A 22,229-nucleotide genomic window follows, 5' to 3' on the forward strand; every position below is an offset into this window, starting at 1 on the left:
GCATTCAGATACAGAGCCTTTAGTTTTGTCCTGTTATTTTTGTAACATCTAGCCTTATTTGCTGAATAATTCTTACATTTGTGCTCTGTTTCTCCCTGTCATGACCTGTTCATCACTTCCCATAGCAGCATCTTTCTCTCTTGCCTTGTCGCTACTCTTTTTGGTTTACCACATCGTACCAAACTTGATCTCTTGTCCCCAATATTTAATTTCAAACCCTTTTTGCTTCCCTAGTTATGCAGCTCGCTAGAACACCAGTCCCAGCATCATGGTGCAGGTATACTGTACCATACTGTACAGCCCCCATGCTGCCAGTGTCCACAGACATCCACCAACTCCACCCCCCCCCCCCCCCCCCCCCCCAGAATGGGTGAACCCCCAGCAATCACTCCACCCATTCTAGGAGGGGCTGAACACAAAAGCATGTGACTCCATGTTGTCACGACTCACTGGGGATAGTGCGCTGTAATATCAAGTCCCACTGTTCCCTGAGCCGTGACAAATGTGAAAATTTTGACCAAACCACCAGATTACCCCAATTCTACCTAACTGTTTAATTTAGGTTAGCAGGATATGAGCACCAGGTTTGTAAACTTAACAAAGCTGTTAACCAGTGGCAAAAGAAAGAAATGTGAACTGCTAATTTCTAACACTATAACCTAAACACAACCCCCTTCATAAATCCACACACAAGACACACAAACCATGGATTTTAAGGGTTGGATAAAATATCACCAATTCCGGAGTACAGGATTCGATGAGTTGATTCTGATCAATGTCTTCCAAATTCCTTTCAGTTCTTGTTGATGACACAAGGTGGTCTTCCAGCACTTTCAGTCTTTAGTTCACTGGTTGAGTACTTGCCTTTCAATGTCTTTAACAGTGATTTTCCCCTTTGCCTCTTGACAGGGGTTTTCAGAGAGAGAAAACAGGTTATAGAGATATGGGAAGAAAAAGCCAGCTATTATTATGGATTAGAAAGAGGTTTTAGGTCTTGTTCCTTTCAGGCTAGGAGCTATTTTGCTGCACTGTTTCTCACACACAACCTGGTCCAGGAGCCAATTAAAACATAGTTGCCAGGCAGTTCCCCATTAGACTGGACTCCTCCTTGGCACCATCCTGTCTTCTATGGCACACTCTGTTCCAGGACAGCAACATTGTATATATCTCTCTCACTGTTCGAGCAGACATGTCTTCCAACTGCAGCCATTGTAATTTTAATCCACAGTCCAACAGAAATAAAAAGATATATGTTCTTTACAATATTCCTAATTATTTTTCTCCAGCTAAACCTATCGCTCTTGGATTTGAAATTATTAATTGAGCTAACATCTATTTTTTGTGGCGGATGATTCCAAACTTGTACCACCCTCTCCGAAAGCATGGTTACTACATTTGCTGATGACACAAAGATAGGTAGGATAGTAAGCTGAGAAGAGGACAAAAGGAGGCTACAAAGGGATATAGACAGGTTAAAGCTGTGTGCGGAGATCTGGCAAATGGAGTGTAAGGTGGGAAAGTGTGAAATTGCCCATTTTGGCAGGAAAAATAAAAAAAATAGCATATTATCTAAATGGTGAGAGATTGCAATGCTCCTGAGGTGCAGAGGGATCTAGGTGCCCTAGTGCATTTTTTTTTAATTCATTCACAGGATGTGGGCTTCGCTGGCTGGGCCAGCATTTATTTGCCTATCCCTAGTTGCCCTTAAGGCGGTGGTGAGCTGCCTTCTTGAACAGTTGTAGCCCATGTAGTGTAGGTACACCCACTGTGCTGTTAGGGAGAGACATCCAGGATTTTGACCAAGCAACAGTGGAGGAATAGCGATATATTTCCAAGTCAGGTTGGTGAGCGACTTGGAGGGGAACCTCCAGGTGGTGGTGTCCCCATCTATCTGCTGCCCTTGTCCTTCTAGGTGGTAGTGGTTGTGGGTTTGGAAGGTGCTGTCTAAGCTCCGCTATTTTGATGCTAGTTTGCAGGTACAGCAAGTAATTAGGAAAGCTAATAGAATGTTATCATTTATCGCCAGGGGGTTTGAATACAAAGGTAGAGAGATTATGCTTCAGTTATATAGGGCATTGGTGAGACCACATCTGGAGTACTATGTACAGTATTGGTCTCCTTATTAAGGATGCAAATGTGTTGGAAGCAGTTCAGAAAAGGTTTACTAGACTAATAGCAGGAATGGGCTGGTTGTCTTATGAGGAAAGGTTGGGCAGACGAGGTTTGTATCCACTGGAGTTTAGAAGAGTAAGAGGCAACTTAATTGAAACATATAAGATGCTGAGGGGTGTTGACAGGGTGGATGTGGAGAGGATGTTTCCTCTTGTGGGAGAATCTAGAACCAGGTGACACTTTTTAAAAATAAGGGATTGCCTGTTTAAGACTGAGATGAGGATACATTTTTTTTCTCTCATTTTGAGTCTTTGGAACTCTCCCTCAAAAGGCAGAGGAAGCAGAGTCTTAGAATATTTTTAAGGCAGAGCTGGACAGATTCTTGATGAGCAAGGTGGGGTGAAAGATTATCGGGGGAAGGCGGAGTTGAGGTTGAAAGTAGACCAGCCATGATCTTATTGAATGGCAGAGCAGGCTCGAGGGGCCGAGTGGCCTACTCCTGCTCCTAATTCATTTGTTCACATGTTCTGTTCAGTAGTCCTTAACTTTTCTTGAATGGTCTGGTTTTCATTTTAAGATTATGTTCCCTTATACTAGATGTCCTCCATCAGTGAAAACAGCTCCTCTCTACAGCAACAATCTACATTTATATAGCACCTTTAAAACATAAACATCTCAAGGTACTTCACAGAAGCTTTATCAAGCAAAATTAGACACTGAGCCAAAGAAGATGATATTAATGCAGATAGCCAAAACCTTAGTCAAAGAGCAGAGAATGTTTGTTTGAAGGAGGTCTTGAAGGAGAAAGAGAGGTGGAGCGGTTTAAGGAGGGAATTCCAGATCTCAAGGCCTAGGCAGCTGAAGTCAGGGCCACCACTGGTGGATGTGTTTAAAATTGGGAATGCTCAAGAGGTCAGAATTGGAGTGGATATATTGGAGGATTGTGGGGCTGGAGGAGTTTGCTGAGATAGGGAGGGGTTTTAGAGCTGGAGGAGATTAGAGATGGGGAGGATTGTGGGGCTGGAGGAGTTTGCAGAGATAGGGAGGATTGTGGGGCTGGAGGAGATTAGAGATGGGGAGGATTGTGGGGCTGGAGGAGTTTGCAGAGATAGGGAGGGGTTTTAGAGCTGGAGGAGATTAGAGATAGGGAGCGGTTTTAGAGCTGGAGGAGATTAGAGATGGGGAGGGGTTTTAGAGCTGGAGGAGATTAGAGATGGGGAGGATTGTGGGGCTGGAGGAGTTTATAGATGGGGAGGATTGTGGGGCTGGAGGAGTTTGCAGAGATAGGGAGGGGTTTTAGAGCTGGAGGAGATTAGAGATGGGGAGGATTGTGGGGCTGGAGGAGATTAGAGATGGGGAGGATTGTGGAGCTAGAGGAGATTAGAGATGGGGAGTATTGTGGGGCTGGAGGAGTTTGCAGAGATGGGGAGGATTGTGGAGCTGGAGGAGATTAGAGATGGGGAGGATTGTGGAGCTGGAGGAGTTTGCAGAGATAGGGAGGGGTTTTAGAGCTGGAGGAGATTAGAGATGGGGAGGATTGTGGGGCTGGAGGAGTTTGCAGAGATAGGGAGGGGTTTTAGAGCTGGAGGAGATTAGAGATGGGGAGGATTGTGGGGCTGGAGGAGTTTGCAGAGATAGGGAGAGGTTTTCGAGCTGGAGGAGATTAGAGATGGGGAAGATTGTGGAGCTGGAGGAGATTAGAGATGGGGAGGATTGTGGGGCTGGAGGAGTTTGCAGAGATAGGGAGGATTGTGGAGCTGGAGGAGATTAGAGATGGGGAGGATTGTGGGGCTGGAGGAGTTTGCAGAGATAGGGAGGGGTTTTAGAGCTGGAGGAGATTAGAGATGGGGAGGATTGTGGGGCTTGAGGAGTTTGCAGAGATAGGGAGGATTGTGGGGCTGGAGGAGATTAGAGATGGGGAGGATTGTGGGGCTGGAGGAGTTTGCTGAGATAGGGAGGGGTTTTAGAGCTGGAGGAGATTAGAGATGGGGAGGATTGTGGAGCTGGAGGAGTTTACAGAGATAGGGAGGATTGTGGCGCTGGAGGAGATTAGAGATGGGGAGGATTGTGGGGCTGGAGGAGTTTGCAGAGATAGGGAGAGGTTTTAGAGCTGGAGGAGATTAGAGATAGGGAGGATTGTGGGGCTGGAGGAGTTTGCAGAGATAGGGAGGGGTTTTAGAGCTGGAGGAGATTAAAGATGGGGAGGATTGTGGGGGTGGAGGAGTTTGCAGAGATGGGGAGGATTGTGGGGCTGGAGGAGATTAGAGATGGGGAGGATTGTGGGGCTGGAGGAGTTTGCAGAGATAGGGAGGATTGTGGGGCTGGAGGAGATTAGAGATAGGGAGGATTGTGGGGCTGGAGGAGTTTGCTGAGATAGGGAGGGGTTTTCGAGCTGGAGGAGATTAGAGATGGGGAGGATTGTGGGGCTGGAGGAGTTTGCAGAGATAGGGAGGGGTTTTAGAGCTGGAGGAGATTAAAGATGGGGAGGATTGTGGGGGTGGAGGAGTTTGCAGAGATGGGGAGGATTGTGGGGCTGGAGGAGATTAGAGATGGGGAGGATTGTGGGGCTGGAGGAGTTTGCAGAGATAGGGAGGATTGTGGGGCTGGAGGAGATTAGAGATAGGGAGGATTGTGGGGCTGGAGGAGTTTGCTGAGATAGGGAGGGGTTTTCGAGCTGGAGGAGATTAGAGATGGGGAGGATTGTGGGGCTGGAGGAGTTTGCAGAGATAGGGAGGGGTTTTAGAGCTGGAGGAGATTAGAGATGGGGAGGATTGTGGGGCTGGAGGAGATTACAGAGATAGGGAGGGATGTGGGACTGGAGGAGATTACAGAGATAGGGAGGGATGTGGAGCTGGAGGAGATTACAGAGATAGGGAGGGATGTGGAGCTGGAGGAGATTACAGAGATAGGGAGGGATGTGGGACTGGAGGAGATTACAGAGATAGGGAGGGATGTGGGACTGTGGGTGATTACAGAGATAGGGAGGGATGTGGGACTGGAGGAGATTACAGAGATAGGGAGGGATGTGGGACTGGAGGAGATTACAGAGCTAGGGAGGGATGTGGGACTGGAGGAGATTACAGAGATAGGGAGGGATGTGGGACTGGAGGAGATTACAGAGATAGGGAGGGATGTGGGACTGGAGGAGATTACAGAGATAGGAAGGGATGTGGGACTGGGCGAGATTACAGAGATAGGGAGGGATGTGGGACTGGAGGAGATTATAGAGAGGGAGGGATGTGGGACTGGAGGAATTTGGAAAGCAGGATGAGAATTTTGAAAGCATTGTATTTGCTGTTTTATTGTTTCTTGCACTTCCATGTTTAACTGACCAGCTACAGCTCCTATGACAGTCCTTCAGACCCTTTCTTTAATAAACGTGTCACATTTGCCACTTTCCAGCCGCCTGGCACCTCCCCCATATCTGCTGTCTCCACTCCCTTTAGCAACCTGGTACACAGGCCAAGATAAAAGTAAAAAACTGCGGATGCTGGAAATCCAAAGCAAAAATAAAAATACCTGGAAAAACTCAGCAGGTCTGGCAGCATCTGCGGAGAGGAACACAGTTAACGTTTCGAGTCCGTATGACTCTTCATCAGAACCAAGGAAAAATAGAAGAGAGGTGAAATATAAGCTGGTTTAAGTTGGGGGGCGGGGGTTGGTGGGACAAGTACTACAAGCTCTACTTGTCCCCCTCCCCTTAAACCAGCTTATATTCCGCTTCTGTTCTATTTTTCCTTCGTTCTGTTGAAGAGTCATTACGACACAGAAGTCGGCCATTTGGCCCATTGAGTACGTGCCAGCTCTCTGTGGAACAATCCAATCAGTCCCATTCCCCACCCTCTCTCCTTTTTTTATTTCTTTCGAGTGCCCATCTAATTTCCTTGTGAGGTCATTGGTTGCCTCTGCTTCCACCACATTCATAAGCAACGAGTTTCAGGTCATTGCCACTTGCTGCGCAATAAAACCTGTTCTTCCTCACATCACCCCCTCCTCACATTCCCCCCTGTATCTCTTACCCAAAACCTTAAATCTGTGTCCCCGAGTCCTTGTATCATTAGCTAACGGGAACAATTTTTCTTTACCTACCTATCTAAACCTGTCATCATCTTGTAAATCTTCTCTGTGTCCAAGAAGACCAGCCTCAACTTCTCCAAACTGTCCAAGGGCCCAAATGCTCCTTTCAGGTGAAGCAGCGCTTCACTTGCATCTCCTTCGCTGCTCCCCATGTGGTCTCCTCTACATTGGAGATACTAAACAGACTGGGTGACTGTTTTGCAGAACACCTTCGGTCTGTCCGCAAGCATGACCCAGACCTCCCTGTCGCTTGCCATTTCAACACTCCACCCTGCTCTCATGCCCACATGTCCGTTCTTGGCCTGCTGCAATTTTCCAGTGAAGCTCAACGCAAACTGGAGGAACAGCACCTCATCTTCCGATTAGGCACTTTACAGCCTTCCGGACTTAACATTGAGTTCAACAACTTCAGACCATGAACTCTCTCCACCATCTTCATCCCTTTTTTAATCCCTTTTGTAAATTTTTCATTTTTTATCCACTTATTTTCATTTTTATTCATTTATTCTTTGTTTTATCCCCTTTTTGCCCCTTTTTCTATCCTTTTTCCCCCAACCACCTCCCCCTCCACTCACAACACCCCAAAAAGGGCTATCAGTTCCTTGTTCTTTGTTGTTCTTTCACAGAGTGCTGACCCTTGTTGTGCTATTAACACATTCTGCTTTCTCACCTTTATGCCACAATCAGCACCTCCTTTAGCCAGCACTACTACCATTAACACTCCCTTTGTCCATGACATCTTTGTCCATCTCTCCTTAGCCTCCACCTATCGCTGGCCTTCTATCCAGCTTCACCTGCTTCACCCCCCTTAAACAGTATAAAATTGATCACATTTCTACTTCTCTTTAGCTCTGAAGAAGAGTCATATGGACTTGAAACGTTAATTCTGTTTCTCTCTCCACAGATGCTGTCAGACCTGCAGAGTTTTTCTAGCATTTTCTGTTTTTATTTCTCCAAACTAACCTTGTAGCTAAAATCCCTTTCCCTGGAACTTTTCTGATAAATCTCCTCTGCACCTTCTCAAGGACCTTCACATTCTTCCTAAAGGACAGTAACCAGAACTGGGCACAATACTCTAGTTGTGGCCTAACCAGAGTTTTATGAAGGTTCAGCATAACTTCCCTGTTTTTGTGCTCAATACTTCCGTTTCATAATGCAAACGGCTCTAAGTATTCCAGCTTTGCTCTGTATCTGTAAACTTATATAACCCTGCTTGTCCCTAATAGGCCTCATCCCCGCCTCTTGAATAATCAGCATGGATTCCTGAAGGCAAAATCTTGCTTGAACCTTATTGAGTTTTTAAGGAGGTAACAGAGTGTAGACATTGGTGATGCAGTAGATGTAATTTACCTGGATTTTCAAAAGGCCTTCGATAAGGTGCCCCATGATAGATCAATGAATAAGGCCAGAGAATGTGGAGTCAGGGGACACTGGCAGAATGGATTACTAGCTGAGCTCAGGACAGAAAGCAGAGATTGGGAGTAAGGCACAAGTCAGGAGTGTGATGGAATACTCCCCACATGCCTGGATGAGTGCATATTCCACAACACTCAAGAAGCTTGACACCGTCCAGGACAAAGCAGCCACTTGATTGGCACCGTATCCACAAACATTCACTCCCTGCACCACCAACGCACAGTAGCAGCAGTGTGTACCATCGACAAGATGCACTGCAGGAATTCACCAAGGCTCCTTCGACAGCACCTTCCAAACCCACAATCACTACATCTAGAAGGACAAGGGCAGCAGATACATGGGAACACCACCACCTGGAAGTTTCCCTCCAAGTCGCTCACCATCCTGATTTGGAAATATATTGCCATTCCTTCACTGTCACTGGGTCAAAATCCTGGGACTCCCTCCCTAACAGCACTGTGGGTTTACCTACACCATATGGACTGGAGCGGTTCAAGCAGTCAGCTCACCACCACCTTCTCAAGGGCAACTAGGAATGGACAATAAATGCTGGCCCAGCCAGTGAAGCCCACATCCTGTGAATGAATAAAAAACAAAAGGGTAGTTATTTGGAGTGGTAGAAGGTAGGAAATAATGCTCCACAAAGATATTTCTGGAGGGATAGAATTGAAAAGTAGGGAAGTTATGCTAAACCTGTATCCAACCTTGTGAAGACCACTACTTTGCACTGTGTGCCTTTCTGGTCGCCATATTATAAGAAGGATACAGAGATACTGGAGAGGGTGCAGAGAAGATTTCCAAGGATGACACCAGAAATGTGTATATAGACATGTCAGGAAAGGATTGACAGGCTGGGTCTCTTCTCTCTTGAATGAAAAATGTCTGAGAGGTGACGCAATAAAGATCTTTACAATGATGAAATGTATTAATAAAGAGGATACAGAGAGAATAATTCCTCCTGTGGGAAAGAGCATAACTAGAGGCCATTAATGTAAGAGAGTCCCCAAGAAATACAATAGGGAATTCAGAAGAAACTTCTTCCCTCAGGGAGCGTTTCCCCGGGGAGCGTTTCCATGACAGTATAGATACGTTTAAGGGGAAACTAGACATGTTGAAGGAGAAGGGACTAGAGGGCTACCTTGGAGATATAGATGAGAAAAGATGGGAGGAGACTAGAGTGGAGCATAAACGCCAGCAATTTTAGGCATACTTAAAAATGATGTGTCATCCTGGAGAAGCTATAACACAGGGAGACTTGTGTGTCAAACAACATAAGCAGCGAGTGATAGATAAAGCTAAGCGATCCCACAACTAATGGGTCAGATCTAAGCTCTGCAGTCCTGCTACATCCAGTTGTGACTGGTGGTTGATAATTAAACAACTCACTGGAGGAGGAGGCTCCACAAATATTCCCATCCTCAATGATGGAGGAGCCCAGCACACCAGTGCAAAAGATAAGGCTGATGCATTTGCTACAACCTTCAGCCAAAAGTGCCGAGTGGATGATCCACCCCGGCCTCCTCCGGAGGTCCCCAGCATCACAGATGCCAGTCTTCAGCCAATTCGATTCACTCCACGTGATATCAAGAAACAGCTGAAGGCACTGGATAGCGCAAAGGCTCTGGGTCCTGACAATGGTACTGAAGACTTGTGCTTCAGAACATGCTGTGCCCCTAGCTAAGCTGTTCCAGTACAACTACAACACTGTCATCTACCCAGCTATGTGGAAAATTGCCCAGATATGTCCTGCACACAAAAAGCAGGACAAATCCAACCCGGCCAATTACTGCCCCATCAGTCTACTCTCCATCATCAGTAAAGTAAAGTGAAGAGGTCATCAACAGTGCTATCAAACGGCACTTGCTTAGCAATAACCTGCTCGCTGATGCCCAGTTTGGGTTCCGCCAGGGCCATTTAGCACTTGACCTCATTACAGCCTTAGTTCAAACAGAAGAGCTAAACTCCCGAGGTGTGGTGAGAGTGACTGCCCTTCACATCAAGGCAAAATTTGACCGAGTGTGGTATCAATGAGTCCTAGCAAAACTGGAGTCAGTAAGAATCGGGGAAAACTCTCCAATGTTTGGAGCCATACTTAGCACAAAGGAAGATGGTTGTGGTTGTTGGAGGTCAATCATCTCAGCTCCAGGACATCACTGCAGGAGTTCCTCAGGGTAGTGTCCTAAGCTCAACCATCTTCAGCTGCTTCATCAATGACCTTCCTTTCATCAGAAGGTCAGAAGTGGGGATGTTCGCTGATGATTGCACAATGTTCAGCACCATTCACGACTCCTCAGATACTGAAGCAGTCCATGTCCAAATGCAGCAAGACCTGGACAATATCCAGACTTGGGCTGACAAGTGGCAAGTAACATTCGCGCTTCACAAGTGCCTGGCAATGACCATCTCCAATAAGAAAGAATCTAACCATTGCTCCTTGACGGTTAATGGCATTACCATCACTGAAACCCCCACTATCAACATCCTGGGGGGGTTACCATTGACTAGAAACTGAACTGGACTGGCCATATAAATAGTGTGGCTACAAGAACAGGTCAGAGGCTAGGAATTGTGCGACAAGTAACTCACCTCCTGACTCCCTAAAGCCTGTCCACCATCTGCAAGGCACAAGTCAGGAGTGTGATGGAATTCTCTCCACTTGCCTGGATGAGAGCAGCTCCAACAACACTCAGGAAGCTCAACACCATCCAGGACAAAGCAGCTGTTTGATTGGCACCACATCCACAAACATTCACTCCCTCCACCACCGACACACAGTAGGAACAGTGTGTACCATCTACAAGATGCACTGCAGGAATTCACCAAGGCTCCTTAGACAGCACCTTCCAAACCCATGACCACAACCATCTAGAAGGACAAGGGCAGCAGATAGATGAAAATATCAGCACCTGGAAGTTCCCCATCAAATCACTCATCATCCTGACTTGGAAATATATCGCTGCTCCTGCATTGTCACTGGGTCAAAATCCTGGAACTCCCTTCCTAACAGCACTGTGGGTGTACCTACACCACAGGGACTTCAGCGGTTCAAGAAGGCAGCTCACCACCACCTTCTCAAGGGCAACTTGGGATGGACAATAAATGCTGGCCCAGTCAGTGACCCCCACATCCCGTGAATGAATTTTTAAAAAAGGACTGGTTTGGCTGAGTGGCCTGTTTTTTGTGCCGTATACTCTATGTGATTGCTATGTAAAATATTCAGTCAGCTTTATTAGACATGGGCTGCCCATTACAAATCCATTTTGGCTTGTTTCATCGGCTTAACTGGGTGTTGGACCAGATACGACACAGGATTGTCCAAACCTGAACTGAGACCTGGCCCCAGTTTCCGGGTTTAGGCAAAGGCTGAAGATAGGAATTGGGACTTTGTGACTGAGGTACATTTGGTTGATGTGGGTTATAATCAGGCCCTGGTGCTGGGATGCTCCATTAGCCTAAGATAAAAGCAAAAAACTGCGGATGCTGAAAATCTGAAACAAAAACAAAAATACCTGGAAAAATTCAGCAGGTCTGACAGCATCTGCGGAGAGGAACACAGTTAATGTTTCAAGTCCGTGTGACCCTTCACCATTCTGTTGAAGAGTCATATGGACTCAACGTTAACTGTGTCCCTCTCCGCAGATACTGTCAGACCTGCTGAGTTTTTCCAGGTATTTTTGTTTTTTCTCCATTAGCCTCTTGTGTTAAAAAGATGTGGGGTAGGAATATTCTTGATGGTCAGTAAAGTTTACTTTGGCAGTTCTCTTGTTTGATGGAATAAGATGAATCTGTGTGTGTTACCACCATTTTAAAATTCTCATCCCGGAGTTTGAATCCCTCTGCTCCTACCTTGCCTGTAACTTTCTCCAGGCCCTAAGCTGTGGAATTCCCTCCCCAAGCTGCTCTTCCTCCTGCCCTCTCTATTTCTTGCTGTGGTTCAGGGTCTGTTCTTCTGTGAGGAGCCTTGAGTTTTTTTTTGGATAATGTTAAAGGACCTTTATTATCAGTACAGGTGGTATCAGCTGCTGCTGATAGTTTACAGGTTTTGAACTGAGCTGCTCACAGGCAGCTTCCCCCTTGGAGAAGTGTTTGATTGGGGTTGGGGGGGGGGAGGTGTTTGGAGATAATGGAAAGTTAATTTACTCAGCTATGTGTCCTTATCACATGCTCTTTCTAATTCTGCCTGCTGAAAGCTATCTGGGTGCCAGAGGCTGGTAGGAATGCTTGGCCCAGCCGACTGCACACACACAACCCCCCCCACCCCGGGCCCCCGCCTCTGTACACAGCCCAATTAGGTCAGGCTGTCCGAGAAGGGGGCCCTTTCCTCTGTCCTCAGTGACTCAGCTTTGAATTCCTTATTTCTGGCATTGCGACAGGATTTGGAAACGGAGAACAAGAACTGAACAGAGGAAATGTTTCTGTTGAGGGGTTAACACTGATGCTTAAACTTGGAGTGAACATCAGGCGCTGACATTTCAGCGATGGGCAGGATTGTGGGCCAGTCTGTTTCTGGATGTGGGTGGGGGGGATGGTGGTGGGGACAGCTGTTGGAGATTGGAGGTGGGGAGCAGGGGGGAGAGACACTGAGATGCTCCTGGTGCTCAGTTGCTGTTTGCTGCTCCATAGATGTTTGGTCTGTGAGCCTGTATTGGGGATTAATCTGACACACTGTCTTATCATCACTCAATGTGTCCCTGTCTGGGAAAACATTGCTAATGTGACTCTGCTCCTGAACCCTGTGACCCTGTGATCGGCCTGGTGGCTCCAGGCCCTGGAGGTGGACTGGGGTGGACGAGAGGAATCCACAGGCCCTGGGGGGCAGGTGACAGGATTCCTGGGCACTGTTTTGTGGGCCGGGGGGGGTGGGCCGGGGGGGGGATGGTGGGGGGGATTCCCTGTGTCTGTGGGGAGGATTGCGGCTGGTCCCTGGACTCTGCTTTCCCTCGAATTTCTGACTCTGTCAATGAGCTTCTTTCTCCTTTAGCAGATGTGCTGTGGATTGAGGTTTGTGATTCTTCTATTAATATTTGCTCTAAACTTTGTTTTGGAATGTTTGTAAACCTGGCTCTTTGTGAAATGTGGAACGCAGCTTTCCTCAGTCAATACCTCCCTCCCCCCAGTATCCCCCACCCCCGGGCATTCCTAATGTGAGGCTAGGGTGGCTGTTCCTGTGGCTACAGCTGATGGTGCGAGATTGAATGGCCTTTCCTCCATGTGCAGCCTGCACTTGCAGTTTGAGGATCTACCTATGTCCGGCCCTCCAGCCTCCCCTCCCCTCCGCCCTCCCCTCGCCCCTCCGCCCTCCCCTCGCCCCTCCGCCCTCCCCTCGCCCCTCCGCCCTCCCCTCAGCCCTCTCTTCCCTGCTGTCCAAGCCTGTGCTTGCTGTTTTTTAGAATCTACCTGCCCTCCACCTCTCCAACCTCTCCCTCCCCCCAATCTGTATCAACTTCCTCAGTCCGCCTTGTTAGGATTAGGAAACGGGGTGACCGTCGCCACAGAGTCCACACCAGAAGTTGGGTGAAGCTGGTCTCCTGCCCCTCCCCACATGGTGGAATAGCCACTGATTGATTATGGGTGCACAGTGCTGTTGTGGCTGTTTGCCGAAAGGAGTAGCTCATTCTGAGCACAGAGATCCTCGAATGCTTCATATAGAATGTTTTATGTAAAATGTTCATTTTCTGTTCTAGTGGAAATCTGGCACTGATGGGCCGAATGGCCTGTTGCTGTTCCACATTCTTACCACTGGAGAGCATTGCTGGGCAATGGACACTGCCCCCTACAGAGATTGTCATGGTACAGCAATAAACCCCCTCATTTACAGCCTGCACTGGGACAGCAATAAACCCCCATAATAAATTTACAGCCTGCACTGGGACAGCATTAAACCCCCATAATAAATTTACAGCCTGCACTGGGACAGCAATAAACGCCCATAATAAATTTACAGCCTGCACTGGGACAGCAATAAACCCCCATAATAAATTTACAGCCTGCACTGGGACAGCAATAAACCCCCATAATAAAGTTACAGCCTGCAATGGGACAGCAATAAACCCCCATAATAAATTTACAGCCTGCACTGGGACAGCAATAAACCCCCATAATAAAATTACAGCCTGCACTGGGACAGGAATAAACCCCCATAATAAATTTACAGCCTGCACTAGGACAGCAATAAACCCCCATAATAAATTTACAGCCTGCACTAGGACAGCAATAAACCCCCATAATAAATTTACAGCCTGCACTGGGACAGCAATAAACCCCCATAATAAATTTACAGCCTGCACTGGGACAACAATAAACCCCCATAATAAATTTACAGCCTGCACTAGGACAGCAAGAAACCCCCATATTAAATTTACAGCCTGCACTAGGGCAGCAATAAACCCCCATAATAAATTTACAGCCTGCACTAGGACAGCAATATGCCCCCATAATAAAGTTACAGCCTGCAATGGGACAGCAATAAACCCCCATAATAAATTTACAGCCTGCACTGGGACAGCAATCAACCCCCATAATAAATTTACAGCCTGCACTGGGACAACAATAAACCCCCATAATAAATTTACAGCCTGCACTAGGACAGCAAGAAACCCCCATATTAAATTTACAGCCTGCACTAGGGCAGCAATAAACCCCCATAATAAATTTACAGCCTGCACTAGGACAGCAATAAGCCCCCATAATAAATTTACAGCCTGCACTGGGAAAACAATAAACCCCCATAATAAATTTACACCCTGCACTGGGGCAGTAATAAATCCCCATAATAAATTTACAACCTGCACTAGGACAGCAATAAACCCCCATAATAAATTTACAGCCTGCACTGGGACAGCAATAAACCCCCATAATAAATTTACAGCCTGCACTGGGACAGCAATAAACCCCCATAATAAATTTACAGCCTGCACTGGGACAGCAATAAACCCCCATAATAAATTTACAGCCTGCACTGGGACAGCAATAAACCCCCATAATAAATTTACACCCTGCACTGGGACAGCAATAAACCCCCATAATAAATTTACAGCCTGCACTGGGACAGCAATAAACCCCCATAATAAATTTACACCCTGCACTGGGACAGCAATAAACCCCCATAATAAATTTACAGCCTGCACTGGGACAGCAATAAACCCCCATAATAAATTTACAGCCTGCACTGGGACAACAATAAACCCCCATAATAAATTTACAGCCTGCACTGGGACAGCAATAAACCCCCAAAATAAAGTTACAGCCTGCAATGGGACAGCAATAAACCCCCATAATAAATTTACGGCTTGCACTGGGACAGCAATAAACCCCCATAATAAAATTACAGCCTGCACTGGGACAACAATAAACCCCCATAATAAATTTACAGCCTGCACTGGGACAACAATAAACCCCCATAATAAATTTACAGCCTGCACTAGGACAGCAATAAACCCCCATAATAAATTTACAGCCTGCACTGGGGAAGACCACCTCGTGTCACCAACAAGAACTAAAAGGAATGTGGGCAGGTACTGGCACGGACAGGTGTGGGCAGGCGCTGGCATGGAGAGGGGCGTATGGGCAGGAACAGGGAGACGGGAGAGAGGGAGACACAGGGACGGGCGTGTGGACAGAGACACGGACGGGGAGAGGGGGAGACACGGGGAGATAGGGACAGGGGCGTGTGGGCAGAAACAGGGAGATGGGAGAGAGGGAGACACGGGGACGGGGGCAGGAACAGGGAGACGGGAGAGAGGGAGACACGGGGACGGGGGGACAGGGACAGGGGCGTGTGGGCAGGAACAGGGAGACGGGAGAGAGGGAGACACGGGGACGGGGAGACAGGGACAGGGGCGTGTGGACAGGCACACGGACGGGGAGAGGGGGAGGTGGGGAGAGGGGCACGGACACGGGGACCCGGAGACGGGGACAGGGTCACGGGGACAGGGTCACGGGGAAGGGGACAGGGACACGGGGACAGGGTCACGGGGACGGGGACAGGGACACGGTCACGGGGATGGGGACATGGACGCGGGGCCAGGGAGAAGGGGACACGGGGACAGGGTCACGGGGACCCGGAGACGGGGACGGGGACGTGGACGCGGGGCCAGGGAGAAGGGGACATGGGGACAGGGACAGGGTCACGGGGACGGGGACGTGGACGCGGGGCCAGGGAGAAGGGGCCACGGGGACAGGGACCTGAACCTTGGTAATTTCTGCATTATTTTTTATTTTGGATTCTATTTCAGACACGTTACCTCCCCCTTGTCTCCTCCCCCCCATGCCCGCGCCCTGCAGATTCCCCCCCCCCCCCCCCCCCCCCACCAGTGACTGTCCCCCTCTGTCCTCAGGGTCCCCCTATCTCGGATCCTCCTTGTGCCCGGGTCCCTATGACAGATTGGAAATTGCAAGGGGAGCTGGGTGTACCTGAAGCTGTTCGGGTGTTGGTGTTTTTGCTTGTGTTTTAGATTAGGAATTACATTAACTGCAGTGTTGCTTTTATCATCCAGCTCCATTTGCATCACCGTGTTTTCAGAAACCTGTCTTTCAGTTTCATTATCACTGGGCGTTTTCATGACTTGCTCATAGTTGCACCAGTGTAATTTGGGCCACAGGCCAGGCCGGACAGGAGCCCCAGGCACAGCCAGAGCCTGGGCCCCCCACCGCACCTTGGGGCCCCCCCGCACTGGGAGAGCGCCCCCCCCCCCCCCCCCCCCCTGCACTGGGGGAGCCCCCAACCGCACCGGGGGAGCCCCTCCCCCGCATGCCGGGATGTCCATCTGTGATCGTGTGCTGACCCTGAGAGTAGGACCTCCTCTTACTGAAGAGTGACCGCTCTCAGGTACAGCAGACCCACAGGACGGTGTAGGGCTGGAGACACTAGAACAATAAATTTTCCGATATTTCAGAAATCACATACAAAGAATCTCATTTGAATTCCCCTGAGTGTTTGTAAATAGAAATCAGTCAGGTGAAGTCTCCGTGTGAATTCTTGTCGAAATTCTGTCTGGCTATTCTGTCCCCAAATTACTTCATGCCTCCTCTTTTCAATCACCAACCTAAGTACTATATAAATGTCGATATGGTCCATACTTCAGTCACTAACTCTAATTGGTGTATTTCATCATCTTTCAACCCTTCAGCATGAACAAATTCATTTATTTTGTCACATCCTAAACACCTGTGTCTCTGTCTCCTTGTTCTGGAACTCTCACCTAGAAACTTTATATTTCAGTCCCACCTCCTTTATCAATCTCGTCGAAGGGAAACTTGATCGACATTGTCCGACTGTTCCCATCTTATATCCATTTAGAATTTTAAACAGCTGTTAAATATCCTTCAAGTTTCTCTGTTCTCTGTAAACAGCTGGTGCCTATTGAATTGTTTAATCTGACCCCGGTGAATCGTTGGGGTGAGGTAGGTGCTTGTGAGCTGGTACCGATGGTAGATGGGGAAGGACTGCTTTAATGGGCAGTGCCAATCCCTGTGTGCTGAGGTGACAGAGCATCCTCCTGCACAGTAGTCTGCAGGGTCAAGGGTCAAAGTAAGGAGCCCACTTGACCTGGCGGTCTTCAGGTTGTGCAGCAGGGTTTTAAGTGAATGGTTTGGTTTGGTTTCCCAGTTGAAGCTGTTGTGTGGCCAGTAGAATTGATGTCTATTTGCACTGTTCTCTGCTTTAGAATAGGAGAGCTTTCTGTACAACTTGACTTAACCATGCTGTTCAGCAGCCTAAGACTTCTCACTATTTGTTTCCATCATCAGCCTGCATAGGAGGAACAACTACAGACAAAGTGGGAGGAAAAGAAAAGCTTGCGTTTATACAGAATCTTTCACTCCCCGGGACACCCCAAAGCACTTTAGAGCCACAGAAATGCTTTTTGAAGTGTGGTCACTGTTGTAATGTAGAAAACACAACAACCAATTTATGTGCAGGAAGGCCCCCCACAAACAGCAATGTGATAATTGCCAGAAAACCTGTTTTTTAAGGATGTAAGTTAAGGGATAAATATTGTATGTGGCAGCATCAAAAATTCCCTTGCTCTTTAAAAAAGTGCAGAGAACTTCCACCTGTGGCTGAGGGGGGCCTTGCTTTAACTTTTCAATATCAATGTTTTAAAAATGGTTTGTTCAGATATATTTGCTGTCCATCATATCATCATTTCCATGTGCATTTCTTAATTATAGTTAATGAATTCAACCCTTGTGCAGCTGATTGGCTCATATTCAAATTTCTTTCACTGTTTGGTTTTATTATGGAAGAAGGCCAGTGAGCTGGAAATTGCAGTGAAATTCCCTGACCAGCAGTGAATACCTAATGCCAAAGTCAACATGATGCCTATGATTTAGAGACACTGAATGTAAAATCTGATTGACTTTGCCTTGAATGGCTTCCTTGCCAAACAATGTTTTTTTAAAATATATTCATTCACATGATGTGGGTGTCACTGACTGGGCCAGCATCCATTGCCCATCCTTAACTGCCCTTGAGAAGGTGGTGGTGAGCTGCCTTCTTGAACCGCTGCAGTCCATGTGGTGTAGGTACACCCACAGTGCTGTTCGGAAGGCAGTTACAGGATTTTGACTCAGCGACAGTGAAGGAACGGCGATATATTTCCAAGTCAGGATGGTGAGTGACTTGGAGGGGAACTTCCAGGTGGTGGTGTTCCCATGTATCTGCTGGCCTTGTCCTTCGAGGTGGTAATGGTCGTGGGTTTGGAAGGTGCTGTCTAAGGAGCCTTGGTGAATTCCTGTAGTGCATCTTGTAGATGGTACACACTGCTGCTACTGTGCGTCGGTGGTGGAGGGAGTGAATGTTTATGGATGTGGTGCCAATCAAGTGGGCTGCTTTGTCCTGGACGGTGTCAAGCTTCTTCAGCGTTGTAGGAGCTGCACTCATCCAGGCAAGTGGAGAGTATTCCATCACACTCCTGACTTGTGCCTTGTAGATGGTGGACAGGCTTTGGGAAGTCAGGAGGTGAGTTATTCACTGCAGGATTCGTAACCTCTGACCAGCTTTTGTAACCACAATATTTATATGGCTAGTCCAGTTCATTTTCTGGTCCATGGTAACCCCCAGGATGTTGATAGTGGGGGATTTGGAGATGGTAATGCCATTGAAAGTCATGGGGCGATGGTTAGATTCTCTCTTGTTGGAGATGGTCATTATCTGGCAGTTGTTTGGCATGAATGTTACTTGCCACTTGTCAGCCCAAGTCTGAATATTGTCCAGCTCTTGTTGCATGTGGACACGGACTGCTTCAGTATATACTCTTGGAATGAATATCTGCTCTTCATTCATTGCATTGATTAGACTCTGAATGACCTTGGGCCATGGGGACGGCGGGTTGTCACCAGGGTGATGACTCTGCCTTCCCACCTTCATCCAAAGTTACTGGGTAGAAGATTCAGCAAAGGGAAACTTGATCAATTTTAGAGGAACAGTCAGAAGCAAAGAATTTGAATTAATACAGTGCCTTGCAGAACAAGGGATAGAAACTTCAAACTGGGGCTTGGTGATGTCAGGAGCAGGGAAGTGGAAAACTTGAACTCTTCCCTTAAAAATATGTTCACTGGGAGTCGATTTAACATTTCAAAACTGAGAATGTATTATATTTTATGTATTATATTAAATATTGATATATTTTGGTTAGGTAAGAATGTTAAGGTTAATGGAACCATGAAGACGAGATGGAATTCAGATGCTGATTGAATGACATACACTTCATATAACTGACACACAGCTGTCTCACGACTCACTGAGGATAGTGCGCTGTAATATCAAGTCCCACTGTTCCCCGAGCCACGACAAATGTGAAAAGTTTGACCAAACCACCAGATTGTCCCAATTCTACCCAACTCTTTAATTTAGGTTAACAGGATACAAGCACCAGGTTTGTAAACTTAGTAAGTAAATATTTGTTGTTTATTGAACAAAGTTGTTAACCAGTGGCAAAAGAAAGAAATAGGAGCTGCTAATTTCTAACACTATAACCTAAACTCTACCCCTTCTTAACTCCCTATCCACACACATACCAGACACATAAGACACACAAATCATGGATTTTAAGGGTGGGATAAAAAAGTTCAATATCATCAATTCCAGAGTACAGGATTCGATGGGTTGATTCTGATTGATGTCTTCCAAATTCCTTTCAGTTCTTGTTGGTGACACGAGGTGGTCTTCCAGCACTTTCAGTATTTAGTTCACTGGTTAAGCACTTGCCTTTCAATGTCTCTAACGGTGATTTTCCCCTTTGCCTCTTGATGGGTTTTCAGAGAGAGCATGTCATAGAGATATGAGGAGAAAAGGCCAGCTAGGTATTGTAGGTTAACTGGAACCTTCCACACACAAGAGAAAGAGGTTTTAGGTCTTGTTCCTTTCAGGCTAGGTAGGAGCTATTATGCTGCACTGCTCTTACACAAAACCTGGTCACCTGGTCAGGAGCCAATTAAAACTTTGTTGTCAGGCAGCTCCCTTGGTCCAGGACTCCTTTCTGGCACCATCCTGTCTTTAATGGCACACTCTGTTCCAGGACTGCAACATTGTATATATCTCTTATCCTGTTCCAGTGGACATATCTTTTTATTTCCTGTTGGACTGGGGATTAAAATTACAATGGCTGCAGTTTGAAAGACACGTTCTTTACAGCAGTCCAACAGAAATAAAAAGATATGTCCCTTACAGTTCATACAACTGACATACACTCAATGACCGGATAGGTTTAAGTGGTTGAATGACCTCCTCCTGTTGCAATCTTCCTACTTTGTCTGCACATTGGATTTCAGCCTTTCACCAAAGGTCATGTATTTTTTTAAAAATTGCAGATTTTTGTAAGAATGCTGGTTTGAATGGCAAGAGGAGCAGTGAGTAGTGCCTCTCAACAACACAGAATAGAGACCGCAAAACAGCTGATCACAGTTTGAGCTCAGACTGTGCTAGTTAGCACTGTGCCTGCACGGAGTGATCAGTCACAGAGAGCTCAGTCCTGCAGTGAGCCATTAAACTGCACATTCCCACCATGTCTCTGTTCTAATGTGAGAGTGTGATACAGGTTCAGTCGAGGCATTCAAGAGGAAATTGGATTGTTACCTGCAAAGGAAGGTGCAGGCTGCGGGGTAAGGCGAGGGAACGGCACTACATAAATTGCTCCCATGGAGAGTTAGCACAGACACAACGGGCCAAATGGCCGCCTCCTGTGTTATAACAATTTTGTGATTCTGAGTGTTGGGAGTGTGGAGGGGGTTCTCGCAGCTGAACCCCATCCTGACTCACTCCCGTTAGAGGCAGCATGGAGGAAGGGTGTCGTGGGGGTGGGGAGCTTCTGGGACCCCAGGCAGCGGGCCGGGACTTTGGACCCACTGCATTGGGCCAGGACTGGGAGCTCTCAAATTGCTAACTATTGAGGCCTGTGTATTGGAACTGGGACCTTCCTGAGACAGTGTGTCTTGGTCAGTGGTATGATGCACTGCAGGAACTCAACAAGCCTCCTTAGACAACATCTTCCAAACCCACAACCACTACCATCTAAAAGCAGACACATGGGAACACCACCGCCTGGAGGTTCCCCTCCAAGCCACTCGCCATCCTGACTTAGAAATATATCACTGTTCCTTCACTGTCGAATTGGTCAAAATCCTGGAACTCCTTCCCTAGCAGCACTGTGGTTGTACCTACACAACAGGGACTGCAGTGATTCACCACCACCTTCTGAAGGGCAATTAGAGATAGGCAACAAATGCTGGCCTAGCCAGCGATGCTCACATCCCATGAACGAATAATTAAAATAAGTAATCTGACACAACCCATGCTGTAGCTTTGCTGCAATTTGTTTCTTAATTTCATTGCTGGCTTCTGCCCTGTTTAATTCTTTTTCATCCCCTCCTCAGGACAGCTTAAAACCAACAACGTTCACAGTGGCCAACGTCCCAGGGTCTACAGGCGTCAATCAATCAGCTTCAAACACCTCGACCAATCTCCAGGTCAGCACCGGTCACAACTTCCCCATCACCAACTACCTTGCTCCCGTCACTGCCATCGCCAATAGCAACGGCACAGTCTTCAAATCAACTGGTGCAGGCACCTCCGGCAGCATGGTGCAACTCCCGAGTGGATTCACTCTCATGTCAGGTGTGTGCATGAAAAGTTCAGGTCACCGGTGAAGGGAGGGGCTGGAGAGGGGGAAAGGGCCAGGGGGCTGGAGAGGGGGAGAGGGCCAGGGGGCTGGAGAGGGGGAGAGGGCCAGGGGGCTGGAGAGGGGGAGAGGGCCAGGGGGCTGGAGAGGGGGAGAGGGCCAGGGGGCTGGAGAGGGGGAGAGGGCCAGGGGGCTGGAGAGGGGGAGAGGGCCAGGGGGCTGGAGAGGGCCAGGGGGCTGGAGAGGGCCAGGGGGCTGGAGAGGGGAGAGGGCCAGGGGGCTGGAGAGGGGGAGAGGGCCAGGGACTGGAGAGGGGGAGAGGGCCAGAGGCTGGAGAGGGGGAGAGGGCCAGGGGCTGGAGAGGGCCAGGGGTTGGAGGGGGGGTGGGGGGAGAGATGTTTAAAAGACAGAATATAAGGCTCTTTATCTGAATGCTCACAGCATTCATCATAAGATGGATGAATTGTTAGTGCAAATAGAAATATGAAATGCTATCCATTAGAGATG

The 22,229-nt window shown here is 47.7% G+C and overlaps 1 protein-coding gene across 4 annotated transcripts in view; it reads left to right on the forward strand.

Annotated features, from left to right (window-relative positions):
- Window positions 1-22,229, forward strand: part of LOC144681078 (serum response factor-like) — a 123,874-nt gene that overhangs the window by 40,679 nt on the left and 60,966 nt on the right. For all 4 annotated transcript variants that reach the window (XM_078542792.1, XM_078542791.1, XM_078542794.1 and 1 more), the window contains exon 3: window positions 21,478-21,718. In XM_078542792.1, coding sequence (XP_078398918.1) covers window positions 21,478-21,718 — 241 coding nt within the window. The remainder of the gene's footprint in view (window positions 1-21,477; window positions 21,719-22,229) is intronic.

This window comes from Cetorhinus maximus, chromosome 5 (genome assembly GCF_964194155.1).
Source record: "Cetorhinus maximus chromosome 5, sCetMax3.hap1.1, whole genome shotgun sequence".
Lineage (NCBI taxonomy): Eukaryota > Metazoa > Chordata > Chondrichthyes > Lamniformes > Cetorhinidae > Cetorhinus > Cetorhinus maximus.